Raw genomic sequence first — 25,765 nt, 5'->3', positions numbered from 1 at the left:
TGAACAGACATGATGATTTTTTTTAAAGAAAGTAGAGACCTGGTATCAAGATGAAATAAAGAAACATTAAAGGTTGAAATCATGACTTAGTTTCATTCAGAATGATGACTCAGCACATTTGTTTTCAGAGATTTTCTTGTGGTTTAACTTGTATTAACTAAACAACAAATCATTCAGGATGGAATAAATGTCAAAACCAGGTGTCTACTGACAAAGCTTGTGCTTTCTGCCCAAACCTCTACATTGACTAAGATTACTTTTGCAGCTTTGCAGGTATTAGTGGTACCTAAAAAAGGCCTTCCCCAATAGCACTCAAACATGTGGAGCCTTTGAAAACTGTTTTGTGTTCATAAAACATTTTGTTGTATTGGCTGATATCATCAACCTATAATTTTTGATAAATGGTTTAGGACTGTAGTTTGTGATTATTACACATGGCATGACTCAGCATTTCTTGACACGTTGTGGAATTCCGAGAATTCCAGGTGACATCATCACTGAATCACTGTCATGGTACAAACTTGATCAATATCTTAACATTTACTGTTAAAACCTCTGTCATAGTCAGAAACTTGCTGACTCCAGCCCCTGATAATATAGATATTTCTAGTTAGATTGTTAAATATAAACTAGCTGATTCTTACTAATCCTCTAATACATTTCTCATGGTTTTTGAATTGTGAGAAAATGGAAACATGAGGTAAGCAGGATTTTTCTTTTAACCTCACTCACCACAAATAAACCTCAAAATCACCCATGATTTATCCAAAAAAAAATGTAGCTTTTACCAGAGTAATTGAATTCCAATTCAGACTGAACTCTCAAAAACACTTGATACCACATAATAATCAGATTATTTATAAATAATATTCTCTTATAATATCCACTTGACCTGATTTATTTCAATTGTTATTTTGAATCATAATAAAAATGAAACTTGAAAATAAAAACAAACCACTTAATAGCATGACAATTTCTCACGTTCTAATTCTTGGAGGCAAACATGTGTTTTTGACTAGTTGAGATATGCCTAGTGTTCCCTACTGCTGCTGCCATAAACTCAGGGGGGTCTCGTACCATCCAAGTATAAACAAAAGAAACATTGTCTCTAGTGCCATTTTTAACATTTTGGTCTCAACGTGTTCCAGATTTTTACTGTAAATATTGTCTAGTGTTAATCAAGTTCTGATGAGGAAAAACAAAATAAATCTTCAAGTGAACGCAAGAAACAGAGATGATATCAGATGGTTGATGTTCAACCATTTTTAACTAAATCAATGAATCAATAATTTAATTCTATATGAACAGAATAATTACGTGGAAACCTACATGCTATGTTAGCCAGTCAGCCGCAAGTTCATTGAGTTAGGTTTCAATGCAGTGAACTGCAAGACGTTTCTTAGTCCACTGTAGGTGCTTTCTGCAGCTGTTCACCTTCAGTTGTGTCCAATTATCATTAATAAAAAGATCAGGTTATGCTCTCAACACACGTTTTGGGTATAACCTGATCATCAGGACAGCTGACTTAGAAAATTATAAATTCCATTATCTCACTCAATTGTTTTTTTTTGTCTTGTGCTATAAAGGGAGTCTTTTTTTACAAGGATTACAAATTAGATTCATGAAGATCCTGTCTACCAGCTGGTCAACGGTCAAACCTCTTGGTATTGATCTTTCCCAGATTATCCTTACCAATTTACAGTAAGGATGACTGAGCAAAGTTTTAGCAAAGCAAGCAATTTCACTATTGCATGTTCTAAGTAATTAAAACCTAAGGACAACATTGCTCAGAAAACTGTTTCATGACAATCAGGTTGTGAAAAAATGTTTTCCAGAGGGAAAAAGGATTAAATATTTTTAAAAACTATAACTATTTTTTTTCTCTTTGTTCTTCATTTTTTTTTTAGGTATATGCTAGAATAACTATAACTAAAACCTTGGAACATACCTTCTCATTTAACAATTTATTTGGAATTATTTTGTTATATGAACAAAGTTTTTGGACTAACTGAAAAAACTGGTGTGTGTTTTGAGGAGTGAAGTTAGAGTTAAAAGTTTAGGACAAGACAATTATAGACTTGATACAACTGTCTCATATCATCCTATCATTATCAACTTGACTTGACTATACTTTATAATTACTTCTCTCCATGTGCTTTTAAACATAATTTACTACAGATGGAAATCAGTTGGAAAAGTTAAAGGGGTATAGTCACCTAGATATTTTCTTTACCAGCTAAGAGTTAAATTTCAGTTATAAATAAAGTGGTCTAAATATTTACATTACCAATTAAATCAAATTTAGCTATCCGTATAGTCATATAAATAATTGCTTTAGCAGCTGATATGAGCTCAATTCCAGTATATATTCATCTTAAATATTTGCTTTAGTAGCTGACAGAGCTTAATTTCATGTCTGTGTAACCATTTAATTTTCTACTATACCAGCTGATAAAAGCTCAAGGTCAGCTATCTGCATAGCCATCTAAATATTTTAATATAAGAACTCAATTTTAGCTATCTGTATAATTGTCTCAATATTTGTTTGATAGAGTTCAATTTCAGCAATTTGTAAAGCTGTATAAGTGTTTACTTTACCAGCTGATAGAGCTCAATTTCAGCAATATGTATATTCATCTGAGATAATTAGATCAGCTAAATTTTAGCAAATACCATATAAAGCTCAATTTCTGTATCACTTTTGTTAAGATTTTTTTTCATATTCCAAATTCAAAAACCATCACTTTAATACAAAAGCTCCAAATTCTGAGAAGAAATCTGTCAATTCTGATTAGCACTAAATCTGACATTTTCACTCCAATAAAAAGACAAATTCAAAACTAATTTCTTAAAATTCTAACTTTTCTGTGTGAATCCCTAGAGAGTGACTGTCAGTTTGTAAAGAAATTAGAAAGAAGTATCGCTACGATCTAATAATGGTAAATGTAAAAACTCTCCTGTTGTTAGATATAAAGGAAACCGTAGAAAATTTTTAACTTCGTAGAAAAATTGGAAGACATTATTATGTTACTGAGAATCAGTATTAGAGTCATTTGATTGACCAATCAATTTATCTTTTAGATTTCCAATTGCTTAGAGATTTTAAGTATGTACAAACACAAGGCTTATTGTCCAATTCAGTTAATTAGACACTTTTTCCTCCGACCTGCATTACTGACAGGAGAAAACCAGCAGGGAAAATCTGAAGATCTAACCTACGCCAGATCTGTCCCCTATTCCTTCAGATTAGTAAGGTTCTAACTCTCTAAGCCCCTGTGCCTTTCCGCTTATCAGTAAGTTAAAAGATGTAGAATAGAGAGAAATAAACAGACTATAGCAGATCTGGTATTTAAACTGGCACCTAGCTTATCAAAAGGTTTCAAAGGTCAAGTCTTCTGCTAGTTATATTTTCCCCACAGGCACCTCATTTCATCTCTCGCTTGAGATATCATCTCTTAGAAAAATATCAAGTGTTGATAGAAGTAGAATTAGGTGAAGAGATAACCCAGGGGATAGATTTGGTTTTTGTTATAATCCCAGATATTTTGAAGCTTTTGGTTTACTATTTACATGCTAGATTTAAGATAATTTGAAATTTTAAGTTAAAATGGATGAAGAGTTGACTATTGGGAAATGCCCTTCATGATTTAATGTCCTCGTGAAATGTATCTCCACCATTTGTATTTTTCTATTTTCAGGTAAGCTTAATAAACAGTATGATAAAGTTTGATGGTTAATCTGTATGTAGGCCAATTCATTAATTAATTCATCTTTAGTTGACAAAACCAATCACAGAGTGAAATCAGGTATCACAAAAGAATGACCACAGTAGATAGTAGTGCTCATATCAGTGTTTGGACTTAAAAATAATCTTTTGATGAGTTGACTTCAATTTAAGATCAACTGACTGCAGACATGAAAAACCTTTGCAGCAGATGGTCTAACTAGACCTTGAAGTTGGCCTAGTCTGATTGGACTAGAATACATCTAACTAGACCGTGCAGTAGGCCTAGACTGATTGAAATTGAATACATCTAACTAGACCTTGCAGTAGGCCTAGTCTGATTGGACTATAATATGTCTAATTACAGGTGCATACTTTGCAGTAGGCCTAGTCTGATTGGACTAGAACAATCTAAATAGAGGTACACTCTGATTGGACTAGAATAAGTCTAAATGGAGGTGCACACAAGAATTTTTTTAATAGTAGACTAATTGGACTAGAAAATGAATGACAATATGTGCAGACATGTCTGTGTGGACCTGACAACATCTAACTTGAGGTACAGACATAAAAAAACTTTTGAACGCAGTGACACAACTGGATTTTTTAGGAGGGTGTGACTTATTAAAAATTATTGTCCTACTTTCTTTCAAATCAATTAAATTTAGAAAGAACAACATTAAATCAATGTAGATTTGAAATGTCTATATATATTTTAAACTAACATATACCTTCTTTGATGTATTGAGGTACAAAAGCAATAAAAAATCAAGATAGATGGGATTTTAAGTTTGTAAGGTGTATTAAAAAAATATTATTCTTAAATATCAAAGGTTAGAATAGGAAACTTTGCTTTTTTTTTCTGTGCCTTGATAATAATTTCGTAAATTTGACATGGAGGTTTACATCCTTCTTTTAGTCACTTTTAGACTGGCAACATTGTGCAGTATGAGCAATCATGGAAAATCTTTTTCCAAAACAAGTTTGCAATTTTTGATTTGGAAACACACAGTGTCTATTTAAGTCTCAAAGCAAACGACTACACATTTCTTTGATCTTCTGCTCTATCGACTTGCATAGATAACTATTACTATTTGTTCAGTTGCAGAAAAACCAGGATTCATATATTGATATTGAAAAGTATTACAGGAAGCTGATAACTTAAATGATATCTCTTTAGTTGTAAAGGATATGTGAACTAAAACTTAAAAATTCAGGGTGAAATGTGTATGGAAAGAAAAATTGAAATAATATCCTAACTATCAAGTGATATACTTATTATATTGAAATCAACAACTCTATACATTTCCTTAGAGAAGATTTAATTACATAGCCTGGGTCAATCTGACATTTATTTCAATACAACTCAACTTCAGTCTAATAAATTAATAATTACTGTATTAAATTAACAAGTTAATATGTCTCACATGTTGCATGGGGCCTGAAAGAAGGGAGGTGGGGTTATGGTATTGAAGAGGGTAATGGGTGCAGTAGGTAGGGTTTTTCTGGAAAGAAAGATAGAAAATAGAGGGGGAGGGTGGGGTCTGGGTGTGGTCAGCCTAATTTATGTATTTAGTTATTGTCTTTTTCAAGGGAGAGGGGTGAGGAGGAATGGAGAAGAGTCAGGAAAGTGCATGCCCAAATTATTGACCCTAGGTATATACTAGTGGTACAGCACATAGCCTAGTACTTTCATGAAATTTACACACAAATGTACTTTCAAATGTTGGGTTTCTAATGGTGCAATCTGAATAGTTGAAAAGTTCTGAGCGTTTCTGTAAGCCTAATGAAAACCAGACATTTTTGGACACATTTACACCTGTTTCCAAAGTGCTTAGATTTCACTTTCATGCACAATGGGGGGCTCTCACAAGGAAGTACTGAATCAGAAAAAGTGAGCTTTATTGATTTTCAAGATTTTTTGCCCAAATTTTCTATTTTTGTCCCACAGGTAGCTGGCTGGATTACTGTATTTAATTATTATCTGTATTTATTAAATATGAGGGGTGGGGAGGAAATGAGAGAAGTCAGGCAGGTGAATACCCCTAGTCATTGCCCTCTACATAAACTTTAAGAAACATTATATTTAAAAATAATAAGTAGAGGTAATAAATCTTCCACTGTCACAGTTTTTATTTAGTTTGTATGAAATAGGAAATGTGGTAGAGGTATAATGAGATAATTACATTGTACAGGTGTTACATAAAGTTAAAGATGTTGTCCCTCTACATTCAGAAAAATTGAACTCTGCAAGATTAGTTTTATATAAAATTAAATATGTTTTCCTGCTAGATTAAAAACAATTGAAGGGACGGGTAGGCCATTTTTTTCTTTTTTGGCTAAGCCTATCAGTTATCAGCTTGAGCCTTCAAATCCATGTGTGTCCAGACTTATCCACGATTGAATGTTAAAATGATGATTCGTCAATTTAAGATACTCTGTGATATATAGAAAAGACATATATAGAAATAGTAAGTAAAATTCCTAGTCTTTTTTAAGGAATTATGCGATTTTTGTAAGTTTCTAGTACTTCTAAAGACTATTTACATATATTCAAGATTAAAACCCACCCCCAAAAATGCCACATCTGTCCCTTTAAATTCTGCAAGAAAAATTTGAAATGTCATTTTACAAAATTATAAAAAATTAAGAGTCTATTGTTACATAAAGTTAAAGATGTTGTCCCTGAAGAATTCAAAAAAATTTAATTCTACAAGTATTATTTAAATTAAAGATGTGGTCCTGCTAGATTCAGAAATATTACATTCTGCAAGTTTTATTTAAATTAAAGAGGTCGTCCGGCTAGATTCAGAAAAATAAATTCTGCAAGTGTTACAGAAACATTCTGTCATCCTGCTAAATTCAGAACAAAAATATACTCTAAAAATGAGATAATCTAGTGGTATATAAAATCAACTGATAGAGTGAGAAACATAAGATTCTACTAAAGTATTAAATAACAATTCACTTTTAATTTTCTAAACCAATTTAAAAGTTGACCCAATGATGCAAAAGAAACATTTGAATTGATATATGGCTGGTAGGAACTTTTATTAGGAAAAATCCTTCTAAAATATAACACCTATTTTGTTAAGCCAGTATCAAAACATGCCCAATTTTACAAAATAGTTCCTAGCATGCCTTATAGGTGTGTAGTAAAGTCCAAAGTTCAGAGTATATAAAATCACACCTGTTAACTTGAATCCTGTAACAATGTTGATGTTACCTAGCTTTATATTTTTATAACTAAATATCGCTACGGTAACCATATTACCTGGCCTGACCTTTTAACCTCTTACCAAGATTTTTTTAGTCTATGTCAATACACCTTTGTAATTTGAGTTTCAATTTTGCAATCTAAAATATTTTTAAATTTTAAAGAGGGAGTATGTGCCAGATTCAAAATTAGGAGAAATGTCTACCTTTGACGAATGTCAATTGAGGGATAAGTCATTGTTAAGTCTTTTATATTTCAAAATCTACCAAGTAAATCAACACAGACATTGCTTTAACCCTGTGCCAGTGCCTTCTGTTGGATAGTAACTTATTACCATTCAACCACCCTTTGATAAAAACTGAAATTGTTCCGGAGAGCTGTCCAGATACTCCCTATCGACTTTCCCTTTACTCTTATTTCAACAGCTTATATCAGAAACGTATGTAATGGCTAATCTAAAAAATCTCACCAGATCGTTTGAATTGTATTTAATATTGAGATGAGATAAGAGTTAGGTGTGAAACATAATAACGTAATAGTTATAGAATGATAAAATCTCATTTGAATAGATCAAATTTGGGTGGTATAAGATATGACATAATCCCTCCTTTCATATTGCAGCTATAATACATGTGTTCAGTAAATCCTCTAGTGTTGCCCTTAGATTGCTAAACAACCAGGGATTTCAGGTCCAGTCTGCTTTAAGGGGAAGTGAGTACCAGGTTATATAAACAATGACTTCAGGAAATGGAAAGTATCTTAAAATATACCCTGTAAGTTAACCAGTAAAAAAGTTGAACAAAAGAATTTAAAAACCTTTAAATATTGGCATGTGAAAGTGGTGAACTTAAAGTCGTATTTCCTCCCCATTCTAGTCCAACTGGTTATGGTCATGAGTTTTGATTTAGGACCAGCTTATAGAAGGTTATTATCTTTGTAAGAATTTGCTGTATGTTTTCTTGTTATAAGATATGACATAATCACCCTTTTCATATTAAAGCCATAATACATGTGTTTCACCTCTTAAAAAAAATCTTTAAATATCCTTTATATGGCCCTTTTATTGTAAAAAACAAGTCTATTTTAGTCCTATATCTTATAAGAATTTTAGTGACAATGAAACTAGACATGTTTTGAATTGGATAAATGATGCCTTAGATCCATTAGTAAAGTTGTGATTGACGAATTTTACCAAAATTTTTCAGTAACATGATTGCAGATGGTTCCATTTCACTAATTTTATATCCACCAAAAATGTAGGGGTTAAAGGTAATTCTGGTATATTGGGATCAGGGGTCAGCATATTTTAGGGATTAGTTAAACAATGAAGGCTGAGATTACAGTCATTCAATACCCTATATACATTACATAAAAACATCACAAAAACATTTTAAGGTAGTCTCAGGTAGTCCTTTGACTGATAGAATCTGAAGGCAACCTGGATTTCAACCATTGCCAGCAACTGACAGCATTGAGAAGAACCTGATTTATCTCTGGATATAGTCAACCTGGGCAACAAAATCGCAGATGTTGACAATTACCATCAGTTGCTCATGTTCTACAATCTAGCAATGATTGAATCTTGTCATTGACATCAGCAATTGCAATCTGTAACTTTCACAGCTTCTAGTTGTTGCTCCTTTTCTCAATTTCAACAGCCACAGTTGACCTCACAGTTACACAAGAGTGTTGATGTGATTGTACATACCAGTCAGCGACTATCAGATAGGCTATTTGAGAAGAGATACACATGGCTAGCTCTATTAGTTAGAAATTAAATATGACAATTACTATATATCTTTAAGTGTTTATATAACTAGCCTAACAATTGAGATGTTTGAAATATGTTGAGAAGAGCTGTTTGAAGTAGTTTTTCTCAGTAACTACATATTATGTTGATAAGTGATATTAAGTTACATAACACTAGAGATATGTCCTTTCTTATCTCCAATATTGCCCACTAATAACATTATAACTACTGTTTTTAACACCTGTCATAATTACCATCAAAATAATTCTAATTACTTGACCAAAGGTTGTCTTGTAATCCTGACGCATGTTTAAGATACTAAATTCATCAAACCCACAAGCCAGTTTCCCTCTGTCAATACTAATAACCCTTATTTTGTCCCTTTTCTTATGGCAATAGCATTTACTACATCTTGAAAATAAACTTTCAATTGCATGCTACTCGTCATATCTTTGGATCCACATGGAATTGAAAAATTTTATGATTTTGCATTTGAAGTAAACACACTTCCATCCAAGTAATATATGTACCACACAAAATGAACATTTACTAAGCTCCAAGCAATTACCGATGTGAACACCCTGAGGTGCAAACCAAAACAGGATTTGTACTTTTTGAGTCAATAACTATATCACAATTTATGTAAACTCTCATAAAGGCATGTGCACCCAACCCATCACAATGTGAGATCAGGTGTTATTGGTAATGTGCACTCATTGATTGAGTCATATATACAGGTGTCCTTTATTTGTACCTGTCAAGTCAATAACTATATCAGAAATTATGTGAACACTCTTGCCCTATATTAGCTGAAGTCATGTACAGGTGTACTGTATAGTTTGACCTGTTGAAATCATTGAGAAATATGCTGACTTCATTCTATTTTGAAACATAATATTGACAAATCTGGTCCCGCCCTGTAATCACACCAACATGACATCACACACACACACTAGTCTCCATTTAATCTACATTCTTTTACTGCAAATATAGATTTTTTTCTTTTAAATAAGCATTCTGGGATTTTTGGTTTTTGCAGACAATCAATTACTTTTTTAGGGTTTAGGGATTTAGTCCTGACATAGGTCCTTACCTTTGGAATTTTCAACTTGGTTTCTTCATGGATGGATATTGGAAATGCATTTACCTATTCTGATGTTAAAAGAGTTTGAATACCCTTTTAGACAATAAACCGAGGCCCAGAGGACTTCAAATAGACTAGGCTAATGCTGATATCTTGGCAAAACTTCTTTCATTGCACACTGCATACTATGTATATGTGAGCATGCCCGATTATGGACAGTCAGACCCCTTTAGACATATGACATTAAAGATTGGTGTTTTAAAAGTGTTAGCATGTCTGTTTTGAACAGCTATATCTTATACCACAATAGACAAAAGAAAAGGGGACCTTAACCTTAACAAGTTAAACACCCCACAAAATTCTTTACAGTCTTTCCCCGGCTACATTTACATGTTTACTTTAAAGGGAGGTAACTCAAGTATTCTCATTTTCACATCAATGTGTGAAGAATTGTAACAAAGAGATTTAATAGCCTTTTCACCACTGACAAAATATTTTTATTTCTTTTGACGTCAATGTTGGTCGAGTGTTTTTATAGGACAATTAAACTTCTCGCAAAACATACAAGTTAAAATATAATCTTGCACGTTTTGTAAACCTTTCTTTCAAAGCTTGCATAATTCTTGCGTTTTAATGACAATTTTTTATGCATTTTTAAATTGTCAATTGAATTTAATTTTTGGTAAAGTATCAATTTGCGATAAAGATTACAAATATACCAAGCATGTTACTAAAGCATCGTCCATGTCCATTATTAATTTTTTGCTATTAGGGCATCTAAACTCATTGCAGTTTCAACATTTCATTTTACAGAAAATCATGCAAGTTATTATTTCTATAATATGATTTGGATAACTTTGTCAAGCCGTCAGAGGAGATTTGAACCCATAGCTCCTATTTGCCTAGCAGACAACAATTTCATTTGGCTTCATTGGAAATAAGATTGAGAGCTTAAGGTTTTTTCAAGTTGTGTTTGACAAAATCGTCAGCTTTTTCCCCTTAGGGCATATTTAATCAAAATATTTAATACGTAACGAATCAAGAAATAATGAATTGAAATTGATCTTTTTATTTAAAAAATATTGAAAAGTGGAGGTTTAATTACAATATTATTAAGATTACAATGCAAGATAAATTTGGTGAAGTTATGCAATTGTTCATGGCATAGGATATAATGGTGTCATGTCATAATGACTTGGAAATGACCGCAGCGAACTTGACTCCGCCCTACAAATGACCTTGACTTTTACAAGAGCACACTTAATGCACTTCAGTTAAATTACATGATTATGCAAATTGGTAATGGGCTTGTTAAGTGAAACAAAAACCATCTTGTATAATTTATTGGACTTTTAGTTTGAGGAGTGGCAGAAGATAGAAAATGATAACAAATAATTTATGGTCTGTGGCCAGTTCCTTACAGGAATATTGGCATATAGATATTTACATTACCAGCTGATATAGCTACATTTCAACTAACATAGCTTACAGCCGGTCATCAGGAGTATGATTCTAAAACTTACCTAATGCTATATTGTGTTTATACATTTAATGCTATATTGTGTTTACACATTTAATGCTATATTGTGTTTACACATTTAATGCTATATTGGGTATATGTATTTAATGCAATATTGTGTTTATACAGTGTTTATGTATTTAATGCTATATTGTAGTTATGTAATTAATGCTATATTGGGTATATATAATTAATTCTATATTGTGTTTATGTATTTAATGCTATATTGGGTATATGTAATTAATGCTATATTGTGTTTATGTATTTAATGCTATATTGTAGTTATGTATTTAATGCTATATTGTAGTTATGTATTTAATGCTATATTGTAGTTATGAATTTAATGCTATATTGGAGTTATGGAATTAATGCTATATCGTAGTTATGGATTTAATGCTATATAGTAGTTATGGATTTAATGCTATATCGTAGTTATGGAATTAATGCTATATCGTAGTTATGTATTTAATGCTATATCATAGTTATGTATTTAATGCTATATTGTAGTTATGTATTTAATGCTATATTGGGAATATATAATTAATTCTATATTGTGTTTATGTATTTAATGCTATATTGTGTTTATGTATTTAATGCTATATTGTGACTATCAGTTAATCAATTCTACATGTACATTATCATTTAGAATCTATTTCTTACAAAGTTTTTATTTCATTAGCTTTGTCTACAATATCTTGTAGTCCCAATGGGCTGACTATAAAACACAGTGATATGTTGAAGAGCGCTTGAAGATGTTTCACAGTTGACACTTCATGTACATTTAACCAGATTGACCTTATATTGCATTGCTAACTGAAATACAAAACTATATCTAAAGGCTTATACAAAATGACATCTTCAAACTTAAAGCTCTCTGTTCTTTTATAAAGTTAAACCATGGCGTCAATATTCTTGTAAACAATTAAAATTTGAATCATAAAAACTTAGATATCCTAGCAACCAATTTATATTCGAAGCTCAAAGAGAGGCTATATCTTTGTTGAATGTTAACATACAAAGTAGGGGCGTTGGAGGGCATGACATTAATCAAAAAAACTGTTTTGATGTTTTTGTGTGAAATGTCATGTTTTTGATGTTCGCGTCCAAAGATTAGAAATTTGCATGTAAAATGTTATAATCAAAGATCCTTGCATGTGTTTTCTGAAGGTCACCGTTTGATTACTGTACCATCAATTTCTTTATCTGATTTCCAGAATTATAAAAGAATTTAAAATCAGAGAATACATTCTACTTTTTTCAATTCTTTAACATGCTCTGTCATCTGAAAGATACAATTGTACTCTTGAGTTAAATTTGAAGCCCCAAGCTAGCCAGAAATTGCCAATCTCACCGAGCCAGATTTTGATCTTGAATATATGTAAATAATCTTCAGAAGTACTAGAAATGTACAAAAATCACATAATTCCTTTAAAAATACTTCAAACTAGGAATTTTACTCACTATTTCTATAGAAGTTTTTTCTATAAAGCACAGAGTATCTTAAATTGACAAGTTTTAACATTCAATTTTGGATAATTCTGGACACACATTAATTTGACGATGAGCTTTTGAAGACTATTACTGATTGGCTTAGCTATATGATTGCCGTTTCTGAGACTAAAGTATGATTGGTAAAAAAATGGCACACCTGTCCCTTTAATGACTCTTGTATTAGTATTTTTGCTTGAGAGGTATTATCTCTGGCGTATTTAGACGGTATTTTTTTTGCTATGGTTTGAAAAATTTTCAAGGGGAGGCCTCCCCATGTCTGAAAAACTGGCTATTCAACTGTCCTGCACTTTATATTTTGATGAAACTAAGTTTTTTGCTACAATATGACAAGTTAGAATCACCTTGTCTATTGTACCTAAACAAATTGACATCATCTAAGGAGTGTAGTTACATTATCAGCACAATTCATCATAGGACTGAAACATGGTGACAAAATCTCATTTAGAATAAGTCAATCTATTTTAGTTAGTCTGTATGAGTCACACCTTGGGTTGAATTTTAAAATAGATCAAATAGTAGTCAGGCCTTTTATTTGCAAACTTTATTTTCACGACTGAAAAAAACGTCATATTTTATTGGTCATGTTTTTCCCAATCTAGAATTCTATCTTCTCTGATATTTGAAGTTTTATCTCAAAATTATTAAAATCTTCTAAATTGTTTAGTCAGCAATACTTCGGTACTTAACTTTTAAAATATGACTGTATTTGGAAAAAAGTCATATTTTTTTGGCCCAATTCTGTGTTTTCGGTAGAATTCTATTTTTCCTGGTCTTGTGAAGGGATGAACATCATTCAAATAGTTTAGTCAGCAATACATTAGAACATGACTTTTAGTACTTTTAGCTTTCTTGAAAATTAGTACAATTTCGGTACAAGTGTTTCACCCGATCTAGAAACAGCCAATCCTTGGCAATATGAATTTAGGAATGAAATTTCAACTGCTAGACAATGAAGATTATTTTTCTGGTAAGGCTTTGTCCAATCTGTAGAAATTCATCATTTTCTTTTAATTTGAATGTGTTTTTGAATGGATGAACATCTTCAAAATGGTGTAATATCAGCAATTCTTTATCCAATGGATGAGTTTGAACAGAGCATTTTAATGTAGTGGGATAACTTCGTGCATTGTGTGTTAGATTTCATCTGCTAGACAGGTTTTATTTCACAGTAGTGTTTTGCCAAACCTAGAACTAGCCAAATTAATTCTTCCTTGAAGGGATGAAAGCTATGCTTTGGCCTTCAGATGAATTGAAACACAGAAGTTGGTTGCAAGTTTGATCTTCATTTGCTAAATGATTAAGTTGTATTTTTCAGTTGTGATTCAACAAATCCCGGCTGGCATTATTAATTTTATTCTTGAAGGGAATGGCATTGAGTCCCCTCTGCTCCCTGTCTGCCCCTATATTACTTTGTAACTTAGTTTCAAACAATACAGGTGTTCATATGTTTGTAAATTGAAATTCCATTAATATGACAGTAATGTGTTATAAAATCATGTGGCATATTTATACATCTCAGGTGGTCTGATATACATTTACCATTGATGTTATATATTTATTTTAATATGATATACACCACAGATAACCATCATGGTTATTAGCTTATTAACATGTGCATTACATATGCGCATAATTAACGCTAATGATATGCACATGTGTAAATAAATCGTACTGTTGTAAGAATAATATTAAAGGACAAATTCTTTCACTTTTTGTTTTGAATTTGGTTTTTTGACAAAAATGAGAATTTCTTTTATACAAATTTTATTCAAATGTTACATAAAAATGTTATCACATTTTGAAAAATTTTCTTGAAATGTTGTAAATATTAAATTTGTTTTTGGTGGTATTCCGCCACTGTAGAATTCAGACATTAATAAACAATGAAGAGAACCCCACATACACTGAATTAAACATCATTAAACCTTTTAGTTATCCCCAGGGATTGAAGCAATAACTATCAGTCAAAAATACAATAGAAATTGGAATTAAAACCACCACCTAAATTATTTGTTTTAGAAGACCTAATGAATTAGAGTAACTGTTATGCTAGGCTAAGTAACCATGATTCAGGCCTACCTGGTAGATATCTACCACTCAAAACAGAAAATTTTGATGTGTTCCTGCTGATATGATAAGATATGTGATGATAAAAACCAGGATTTGAAAACATGACAGGCTTATTCTCATAAAACAAAATATATCACCCAGTTCATACCTGGCCATGAAGAGATAAGATTAGACTATATCTTATAATGTGTGCCTTATCATGCAGTATTCAATGAGGGAAATTCCATCCAAACTTTTTTCCATGTCAGTTCCTTGTGACGTGCATCACTATCAGAAATAAACCTTTTTGAAAAATAGTATCAATTAAAACTTGATATAACCTGATCCATTCTAGACTATGTTTCTGCAATGTCATGAAGTGTACAATGATGTAAATCTTATTTTTGGAACGGTCGGGAGATTTTCAAAATACACATGCAAATATCACGAGAAATATTTATATATGTCATTCAAAAAGATAGCAAGCAACAGTTCACCTAGTAGACGACAACCCAACTCACTAAAACTGAGCTATTCTACTGCAACTAGAGACACACTTTATAAAATGGGCTACTTTTATATACAAGAACAACAAATAAAACCAGGGTGAAAAAGCAACAAGCAGACAAGAAATGACTCACTATGAATGAGCTGTTCCGTTCGGGACACAATTTATAAAATGGGCTACTTTTGATACAAGAACTACAAAAAATATCGAAAACTGATTTATAGTCTAGGTATAGATAATGATTAAAAAGATTTGAACTGTGAGATAATGTAAGAAACATGGGTGAGGCAATTAAATAGTGATATTCAATCTGTCTGACATGCAATCTCCCCATCAATAATACAACTCCACTGACAGCTAGTGTTGTTTAGTCATTATTTTTATAATATTTCTACAAAATCTGACACCATTTATTGATCATCCTGTAACAAATCTCACAAATCATACAAAATATTATCAATATATAGTAAACATTGACAAATAACCTAGATGGCTTGATAAAATTGGGCTTGATAAAATTGGGCTTGATAAAAGAGAAGACAGTAAAAAATTTGATTGAATAAAAGAAAACCTAGACAGATGTTCCTAGTGAAAATAGCCAACAACCTTGATTGTAGGATAAAACCAAGAAAATTCAACCAGGATGGTCTGTATCAGTAGGTCAACCTAATTGATACAAAAGCCGTGTTTGCACTGCCCTAAAAATTGGCCTGCTTAAATTGAACCGTAATCGGTCGGTCTCAAACTCGGCCCAGCTTGCTGGTATTGCTTACAGTGTACTGTTTTCACTGGGCCAGAATGGTGAGTCATCAAGTATGGGTAAGTGGGCCGTGCCCTCTCGGCCCAGTGGCACGTTTACACTGCTCTGATATTTAGCCATGCCGTGCCTTCCTCGGTCCGGACATAGACCACCTCTTCTTGTAATACTCAGTCCAGACTCATCCCCAGATAATTTGTGGCTGTCAAAACACAGCTATAGATATTATAGTTTGTGAATCAGAATGACTCCTATTGTGATCCAATACTTCTTTTGATTAGCCAAAAAGTTATGACGATCTGTAAATCAAATTGTATATTTTTGATGAGAAGTTTTAACCAAATCTAGAAATGTATGTCAACTCTATAATGGTAAGGAATGAAAGTCATTTAATTGTTATAAAGCTTGAACTTTATTATCCAAAGCTAAAATTTGGTGCGATAAATTGCTATTCAAATTTTTAAATTTTTACATTTGTCAAATACCTGTTGGCATAGTATTAATATTACAATGCTCGGTTACATCCTCTAGGTGACCCTTTACAACCTCCAGGTTGGCCTAGTGCTATTTTAACCTCAAACACTTAAGTTGGCTTTAACAAACTTCTTTAACCTTGATCCAATCAATATTTCATGTGACAATATTTTTGTATCACGTTCTAGAGCAGATTTTTGTGGTTCACGGTGATTAGAATGCTCAAGGTGTGAAAAGATGATCAAGTCTAGTTTTGTAGGGAGACTATCCAGGCATTTAAAAAGACAAGTGTGCCATTTGTTTTTTTTACCAATTTTACCTTAATCAGGTTTTTTTTTTTAGCAAATCGATAATAGTATTCACAGCGTTTGAAAGTTTAAAAGACGAGACTCTGTCATATATAGACAAAAACACCTGTAGAAATTCCTAGTTTGAGAAATGTTTAAAGGAATTATGCGATTTTCGTACATTTCTAATACTTCTGAAAACTATTTACATATATTCAAGACTCAAATCAACCCCCCAAAATGGAGCTTCTGTCCCTTTAAGACTTGAAGATCCAGGTTACTATTTTTCTGGTTTGTGGTTTCGTGACCGCTTGTAACAGATTAGGTTACAATGATTTTCCCTGTTCATTTGTCAAGAACAAGTGTAATTGTGATAGTATGAGGGCGATGTGACCTTTTGTGATAGGTCAAGCTCACCCTATTACTGAATTGAAATAAAATGGCAATGTCATGCACTTGGGGTCTACTCTGCTCAATTCTTTTCTAACTACAACTGAATTACAAGGATTCCCCAAACATGTCTGTACCAACCAGGGCCTCGGATTGCTCCAATTGTCAAGATGCTTTATTTGTCAGCCCCTCTTACATGCATCACTAGAAGTAGAAGCAGGGTTGAAAAATCAGAAAGTATCACCTTGACCTATGCCAGATTAAAACCTTTTGGTTAGCAATCAAACTTGTGAACCATCAGGTTAGAAACCCTTTTACCAAAGTAGGAAGTTGTGCTTCACTGTCAGATTTAATGGATGAGGTTGTCTCCAATGATTTTAGGTTTCATGAATTTCTGACAAATGAGCACCATTCTTCATTCTTGACACATTTGAAAAGTGAAACAATGGGGCATCTTTGAAGTTCAAATCATGACCATTTCTTAAAAAAAAAATCATCTTTAGCTACTTCTTTTAGGGCAAGAAAACATTGATAAATGCATGTCTTTTTCACTCTATATTACATATTATCCAGAAAAGTAGTTGATCCCAGCTTCGAACAAGACACAACATAAATTGGTTCCGTGACAATTTTCTGTGACAGATTGTGTTTACTGGTTATCCTTGAAAGGAAACAAAAAAAGAAAGCACATAGATCAAAAAACTTCCATTATAGCAATGTCATTATTGTTGAGCAGATTTCACTGTAGTTTTTGAAACAAGTTTGTCAAAGCTGATGATTATTTCTTTGAGAGACTATTTCCCTAGTTGTTAGCTTCAAGTAACAAATCACCAAAAACATTTAAAAAATATGATAGTTACAATGTATGTTATGTGATTATGATTAAGCACATGCATGACAAGTGTGTGTGTGTGTGTACACCCTGTGTGTTTTCCATTAATATGTAAAACTAAGTTCAATCTCCTATTTGAATGTAACATCTGTGACCCAGACTTTTATATGTAATTATATTTTTTTTTTAAAAGCTTTGATTTTGTAGTGACAATCACACTGCATGAAAATACTATACATATAAACTAGATATAGGTTTTTGAATTAATGATGGCAGTAAGCCTACCTAGACGATGTAAAGATAACTATCACTCACAGTTCATCAGGGGTGTAAAGGGTTCAGTAAATCTATTTTAAAAGAGTTATAGTTTAGGTAATTGTAAGTCACACTTGTGATTGTAAAGGGTTATCCCAAAAATAAAAGTTAGTCAATCTAGAGGGTGAAAGGAGTTAAGAGAGCAGTCAGTTAACCTAGACAATGTAAAGCAAATGGTTATAGTAAGCCAGCATATAGGGTGTAAGGGTATATAGAATAGATAGCAGTGACTCAATCTCTGAAAGAAGTAAGCTATTCCATATGACATACAATTCTGTTTCAGTCATGACATTTACAGCCCATCTATCCACCCAAAATTTAAAATATCAGTGACCCCTGCGACCCCCAAAATCTGGTAAATTTTTTTAATGAGGCTGTTCAGTTGTAACAGATGGGATGTTTTGTTATAAGGGTATATAATTTCGAAATGGTCTATTTTTTTCTCTAAATCTGAGATGATACTGTATCAAGAGATCTGTTGGGCAATGTGAAAAGTAGGCTGATTTCCTTCATTGCACACTATGAGATGTTATCAGGGATGACATTGTCTTATGATACTTGTATTGATCTGAATGCTACTGCTGTAACATGAAATTCTACAAAACTGAAGAAAAAAAATGGCAGTGAAATCTATGATGTGAAACAAACCAAACCCCATCCGTCACTCCCTGCCTGTGTACCTCAAGGTCAATGCTCCCGGAATTTGGACTCTGATATACTTGATATGAGTAAGAAAACACAGAAATTGATACTTTATCACATGGTTGCCGATTTTTTTGATGAAAATTGATAGAAATTGCAGGTTCACATGTTTACACAACTCTCTAGCACCAATATGGAGGACAGATGGAAAACTGCAAATAATTCACAATAATCATAACACAAAATGTTTGAATTGGCAATTAGCTAAAAACAGTCTCTCTGCACCCAAGTGTAGATGAATTTAAAAGGCATTTTACAGGAACTGAGATTCCAAAGGGGGGTTAGAAGCGTATTGTTTCGACACAAAAAACTCATTAGTTCAAAAAGATCCAGAACTGTAGGATATAAAACTAGTTCAAATAGGTACAGAAAACTCCATTTCATTTCATTAGCCTAGTAAAGAACAGAAAAGTAACATGTAAAACTACATTTCATCTCTCTATTTTCAGACGTTTATTCCCAGAAAAAATCCACCACAAACGACAGACGCTACAAGATATGGCTAGGCCTTTAAAACGTTGGTTATACGAGAATCGTGATAATCCTTATCCTACAAAAGAGCAGAAACATTCATTGGCTGTCAACAGTCACATGTCCTTAGTGCAAATTAGTAATTGGTTTGCGAATGCCAGAAGACGTTTAAAGAATGTGGTTAAAAAACCAGAATTGTCCTGGAGTGAACGTGTAGAACTCTATAACCAATACGTTGAAGGGGATGCTGAATTGTTCAGTATTAGTTCAGAAGATGAAGATTTTGATGAAGATGAAGGTAAGATAAAGATAATTTTAATTTCCAGGAATTTCTGGCATATATGAATAATAGTCAGCTGTAATGGGCAGATAATAATTCTAATTAGACACTACTGGTAAATACTGTCAAATTAATATATATCTACAGCTCTAGACAGATATTACTGGTAAATACTGTTAAATTAATATATATCTACAGCTCTAGACAGATATTACTGGTAAATACTGTTAAATAAATAGATGTTTACAGCTCTAGACAGATATTACTGGTAAATACTGTCAAATTAATAGATATCTACAGCTCTAGACAGATATTACTGGTAAATACTGTCAAATTAATAGATATCTACAGCTCTAGACAGACATTACTGGTAAATACTGTCAAATTAATATATATCTACAGCTCTAGACAGATATTACTGGTAATTACTGTCAAATCAATAGATATCTACAGCTCTAGACAGATATTACTGGTAAATACAGTCAAATTAATATATATCTACAGCTCTAGACAGATATTACTGGTAAATACTGTCAAATTAATAGATATCTACAGCTCTAGACAGATATTACTGGTAAATACTGTCAAATAAATAGATATCTACAGCTCTAGACAGATATTACTGGTAAATACAGTCAAATCAATAGATATCTACAGCTCTAGACAGATATTACTGGTAAATACTGTCAAATCAATAGATATCTACAGCTCTAGACAGATATTACTGGTAAATACTGTCAAATCAATAGATATCTACTGCTCTAGACAGATATTACTGGTAAATACTGTCAAATCAATAGATATCTACAGCTCTAGACAGATATTACTGGTAAATACTGTCAAATAAATATATATCTACAGCTCTAGACAGATATTACTGGTAAATACTGTCAAATAAATAGATATCTACAGCTCTAGACAGATATTACTGGTAAATACAGTCAAATAAATAGATATCTACAGCTCTAGACAGATATTACTGGTAAATACAGTCAAATAAATATATATCTACAGTTCTAGACAGATATTACTGGTAAATACTGTCAAATTAATAGACATCTAAAGCTCTAGACAGACATTACTGGTAAATACAGTCAAATCAATAGATATCTACAGCTCTAGACAGATATTACTGGTAAATACTGTTAAATTAATAGATATCTACAGCTCTAGACAGATATTACTGGTAAATACAGTCAAATAAATAGATATCTTCAGCTGAACAGTTCACAATGGCTTAGATATAATGACAAAGATCAAGGCATTGTCCATGAAGAGAATGTTGAGAAGTTTCAATTAAGTATTGTTTATCAAAGGAAGATTCATTGGTACCTCTACTAGACTGTACCCTGGGTGGGAGCTAAGAGTAAAGAGCAACAACATGTTGTTATTATGTAAATTTGCACTTATGATTTAAATTTTGAATGTTAAAGTTTTCAGAAACTCAAAAAGATAAATTGCATACTTAAATGGTTTAAAATCTTGCTGACGTAAAGTTTAACATTTGAAAGTAAAATGTGGTCTAACTAGTAGTATAGTAAAACTAGTCAAATTTCTAGTATAAAAAAGGTGACAGTCAAATTTTAAACAGGTGTTGGTTTGAACTTTAGACTTTTAAATGTTTTTTTCTTGAGTGAAGTTTTAAATAGTTAAAGTGGCTAATGCAGACTAACTTCAAAATAACAAGAGCTGTGAATTATTCCTCTCCTATTGTACACAAATCTAAGGGTTTTTGTCTACATCATAATTGAAATTAGTTCAATATACATATTAGGAATACCAATTTTCATCAAAATCAGACAAAAGCATCTCTATAGCGTTCACAAGGCAAATTAGAGTCAACAGACCAACAAACAGAACTAAAAGGGGGGACAATTCTTAAATTTTGGTAACAAAAGGGTTTCTTGAAGTTCTTTCTAACTAAGTTAGAATAAATATTTCCAAATCGAAGTTAAACTCATAGGGGCACTATAAAGTTTTATAAAAGACGTCACTTCTACAAAGGCATGCGTCAGGATGCAGGTGCTAAAATCAGCCGACGCCATCGTGTGTGTCGACAACATTGTTTTATTCCTGTTTTTACAAGAAACAGGAAGTCTGTCGAAAGTAATCGTTGTGTTTTTTTGTCGATTGAAATATTTTTAAATGTCAAATGCATGCTATTTTTTCCATTATAAAGAAATCAGTTTTTATACTCAAGTTAAAAGTTGGCTAGCTCTACAATTTATCTTCAAGTTTTGTATAATTCTAAAAGTTTATGTTCTATATATGTTTGCATGATACTGTCATTTATCAATATCGATCAAGAGTTTAAAGGATGAAAATTTGGTTTTGGGTCAAAAATATGAATTTAAATTTAGGGATGGCTGATAATTATATTTTAGGAGTAAAGAAAGTTTGAAGATTGAAAATTTGGTTCTAAGGCTGACAATTTAGCTTTAAAGCTGGAAATTTAATTCTAAAGCTAAAGATTTGTTTAAGACTGACAACGTTTGGTATATTTAGTTTTAAAGCTAAACAATTATATTGAAATTTAGTCTTAACAGCTAAAAAATGATTGAAAATTTTTAGGCCTGTATAGTTTCCTATATCCAATATCTTAGCAGACCTACTTTAAGATAATATTTTATCTTGCAGATGTCCAGAATGATGACGAAACATTCCAAAATGAAAACACCTTGGTGATTTCACACACAGATCTCAACCAATCAGATTCTCTTGTTCCATCTCGAACCACCACTCCTACTTTTGACCAGCGCTCAACAGTCTTTGCATCCACGACAAGTTTGAAACATAAACAGACCATATTACAACGGTATTTCAACGATAATGCATATATTGATGCTATGGGGTTCCATCCACCTTCAGAAGGTGACCCACAAAGGGTCATCAATGTTGCAGAATTGGTCTGGAACAGACGTGACAGACATCAATCTGGGTCTCTGGGGTCACAAGATTATGAAGAAATGTCGACATCATCTGCTTCGTCTAGAATTCAACACCGCATCCTTGATGGTTGGTATTGGTAGTTATTTTTTCTTCCATCCTAGTGCTCTTAGAACACACCCTTCAAATCAATAGAGTAGAATATATATACTATCAAATAAACATTATTGTAAAGGAAGCCAGGTTGGAAAGCTAAAAACACCAAATACTAAATGTTACCAAACCCACATGTTAACTCTCTGAAAGGGCTGTTTAGTTGACAACTCAAGATACCAAATATACTTAATTTGTTGACTCTCAAAAGTCAATGACATCTGAAACAAGTAAATTATACTGATTCTTTAAGACAATGATATCAATATTTGACAATATTCCATGTAAATCAAATACATGATCAAACTTCTAGGACTTTGTTCAATTCATAAATAGACCTGAAATGTGTGATTAAAATTTGTAACAAATTATTTTAATGATAAACATGAAGTAACTAGATATCCTTCGACAAAGATTTATGATCAGATAACTTTAGTATGGTTTGATGTCTAACTTAAACCACAGCTGTGCAGGTCAAAAACTTAAGTTTGCTATAGAAATAGGATGGGGTATAAATTCATAAATATTTAATTCATTTTAATATTAAATACACACACAGAATAGAGTGTCCTATTGAAATATTAGGAAAACATGCTCAAGTAGGGGTTTGATGTGGTTAATGCACTTAACTCAATTTTTCCATGCGATAATAGTAACATAAGATTAGATTTTGGATTTATAGATAGTGAACCAATGACTAAAAACCTTCTTCAGTCCAAAAAAAAAAACATATATTGTGTGGGTTCGGTTTGTTTAGAAGGCGAATGAAATTATTAATCATTCAAAATCAGAGCAAAAAATATTTGTCATGTTTATCAAGGGCAAGATGAACTCTGACTCGTTAACCCTTTGAAAATCTAAGTAAGTCAATGATCTTTAAAAGTATGTGTTGAAGATGAAATTCGAAGCGACTTTGAAATTTAAGCTATACACGACCTTGTTCAATACGTGAGAAAACCTGGGATTAAAAGAATAACTCAACACAGGGGCCTATTGTCCAACACATCAAAACATTTTAAAAATATCTTTTGATATCAGGGTATCGTTTCCAAAAAATATTACAATGAAATTTTGTCACTGATTTTATTTTCCCATAGAGTACTTCCTTTTTAGTCATATACTTTTTGACAAACAGGTCTTTTCTTGATTAATATCTTCTCTTAAACAATCAGAAAGAGATATTTAATGAACATGATGTTCCTTACTATAATTTCTTAAATTTCTCAACATTCATCCTCGCAAAGGTCTTAATGATGTTTTTTGTGTCTATGACAGAATTATGATATTTCTTATTCATATATTGTATATTTCTAAGATAAGTTTTGTTAAATTTCTTCAGATTTCCCAGAAGAACAGGAACTACCAACTTATAGAATCACCCAACATCACAGGTGAGAAATCAAAAACCAATTTATAATAACACTGTCTACAATCAAATAAATGTAATTGGCCCATCAAAGTTTTACCAACGAGTCAAGTACATCACAGAACTTACCTAGTTGTATGAAATATGCCCAAAAAAAGTTCTCATTGCACACTGAGGTCATATTTCCAAATTCATATAATTTTGCTATCGTTGGTGATGATTTGCATCTGCATTAGTAACTATTTCATGAAACATGGACAAATATAGAAATCACATGAAAGCTTGTTTGTTCCTTCAAATTCTAATTTTGACAAGTAAGATTCATATATAAAGAAAGATGGCAAAAAGTGATTTTTGGGGGAGTAAAAATGTTTAATGACCATCCTTGACATTGTTGATCAATTAGAATAATACATTATGTTGTACCGAGGGGCTTGTAAGTCAGAAAAATATTGGTGTGTGTATATTATGATCCAGACAATAAAAGCTATGGGGACTCTTAGAAAATAATGTTTTATTAAACCTATCGAAATTAAAGAAAAGAATTTTTTTTTTTCAGTTTCCATGATGACAGTGATATGCGCCAGAAAGAAATGGATGCCGTCTTTGCCTTGACCTCACTTGCTAATTCCCACAGAAGCAAACTTCAGGAAAATGTAACTCCAGAAAGGAGTAATTTCCGAATGTAAATTCAAATGTGGTACACAAAAGTGCTTTTTTGTATAATAATATTGTGAATAGTTTACGAATATATTAATACGCACAAGATATAATATATCAAAGATGGTGACTTTCATCATTGGAAACCCAACAACTTTTACAAAAGCCAGAATATTTGTTGGGAGGGGTTTAGCTGGTGAATTTTTCTTTGAAAATACCATAAAATTACCATTGTCTTATTCAAATTTCACATGAATATTAATGAGAACTAAATGGAAAATTTCTAGGAGAAAAATATTGATATCAATTAACTATGTGCATAGTAAAATACCTTTACACCAGTAGATTCAAGGTAGTTTGTGACGATTATAATGGATTGAAAATGTTCTTCAAAAGCGAATATTCACACCTATGTGACAGTAAGTTCTGTGACAGATGTAGTTGTGTGAAAGCAGCTTTACCCTACCAAGGTGAACTAAATAGATTGAATGTGTATGTTAGAGCAGGGATATTCCTGAACACAGAATGTTCTACTTCTACTCCTTATGCTGCAAAAGGAATTGAGAAGTTAAGTGTATGTTTTGTTTAAGATTGGGTATAAACATTGAAAGACTTAAACCCAAATATGAATGAGATCATTATAAATGTGAACTCTCTGAAAGGAATGCTGAGTTGACAAACCCAAACATCATTAAACATTATTATGTGGATTCAAACAAATGGTTGATGAGTGGACTCTTGTTAAGAAAAGGCAAATACAATTTCAAGAAACATTATACCAATGTGGACTCTCTAAAAGAGATGGTGAGTTGACAAGCCCAAATAACAA

The 25,765-nt window shown here is 32.1% G+C and overlaps 1 protein-coding gene across 1 annotated transcript; it reads left to right on the top strand.

The window, feature by feature from the left end:
• Positions 1-695: 695 nt before the first annotated feature.
• Positions 696-25,499, top strand: LOTGIDRAFT_238064 (hypothetical protein; the record flags this gene model as incomplete). The annotated part of the gene is made up of 5 exons (XM_009048815.1): positions 696-700; positions 19,570-19,889; positions 22,509-22,886; positions 24,250-24,301; positions 24,836-25,499. The coding sequence occupies 5 exons, from the start codon at positions 696-698 to the stop codon at positions 24,963-24,965; spliced, it is 885 nt and encodes a 294-aa protein (XP_009047063.1). The 3' UTR covers positions 24,966-25,499.
• Positions 25,500-25,765: the final 266 nt, after the last annotated feature.

This window comes from Lottia gigantea (genome assembly GCF_000327385.1).
Source record: "Lottia gigantea unplaced genomic scaffold LOTGIsca_129, whole genome shotgun sequence".
In the NCBI taxonomy this organism is placed as follows: Eukaryota; Metazoa; Mollusca; class Gastropoda; family Lottiidae; genus Lottia; species Lottia gigantea.
Note: the sequence above shows the minus strand (reverse complement) of the source record. Positions and strands in the feature narration are given on the sequence as shown.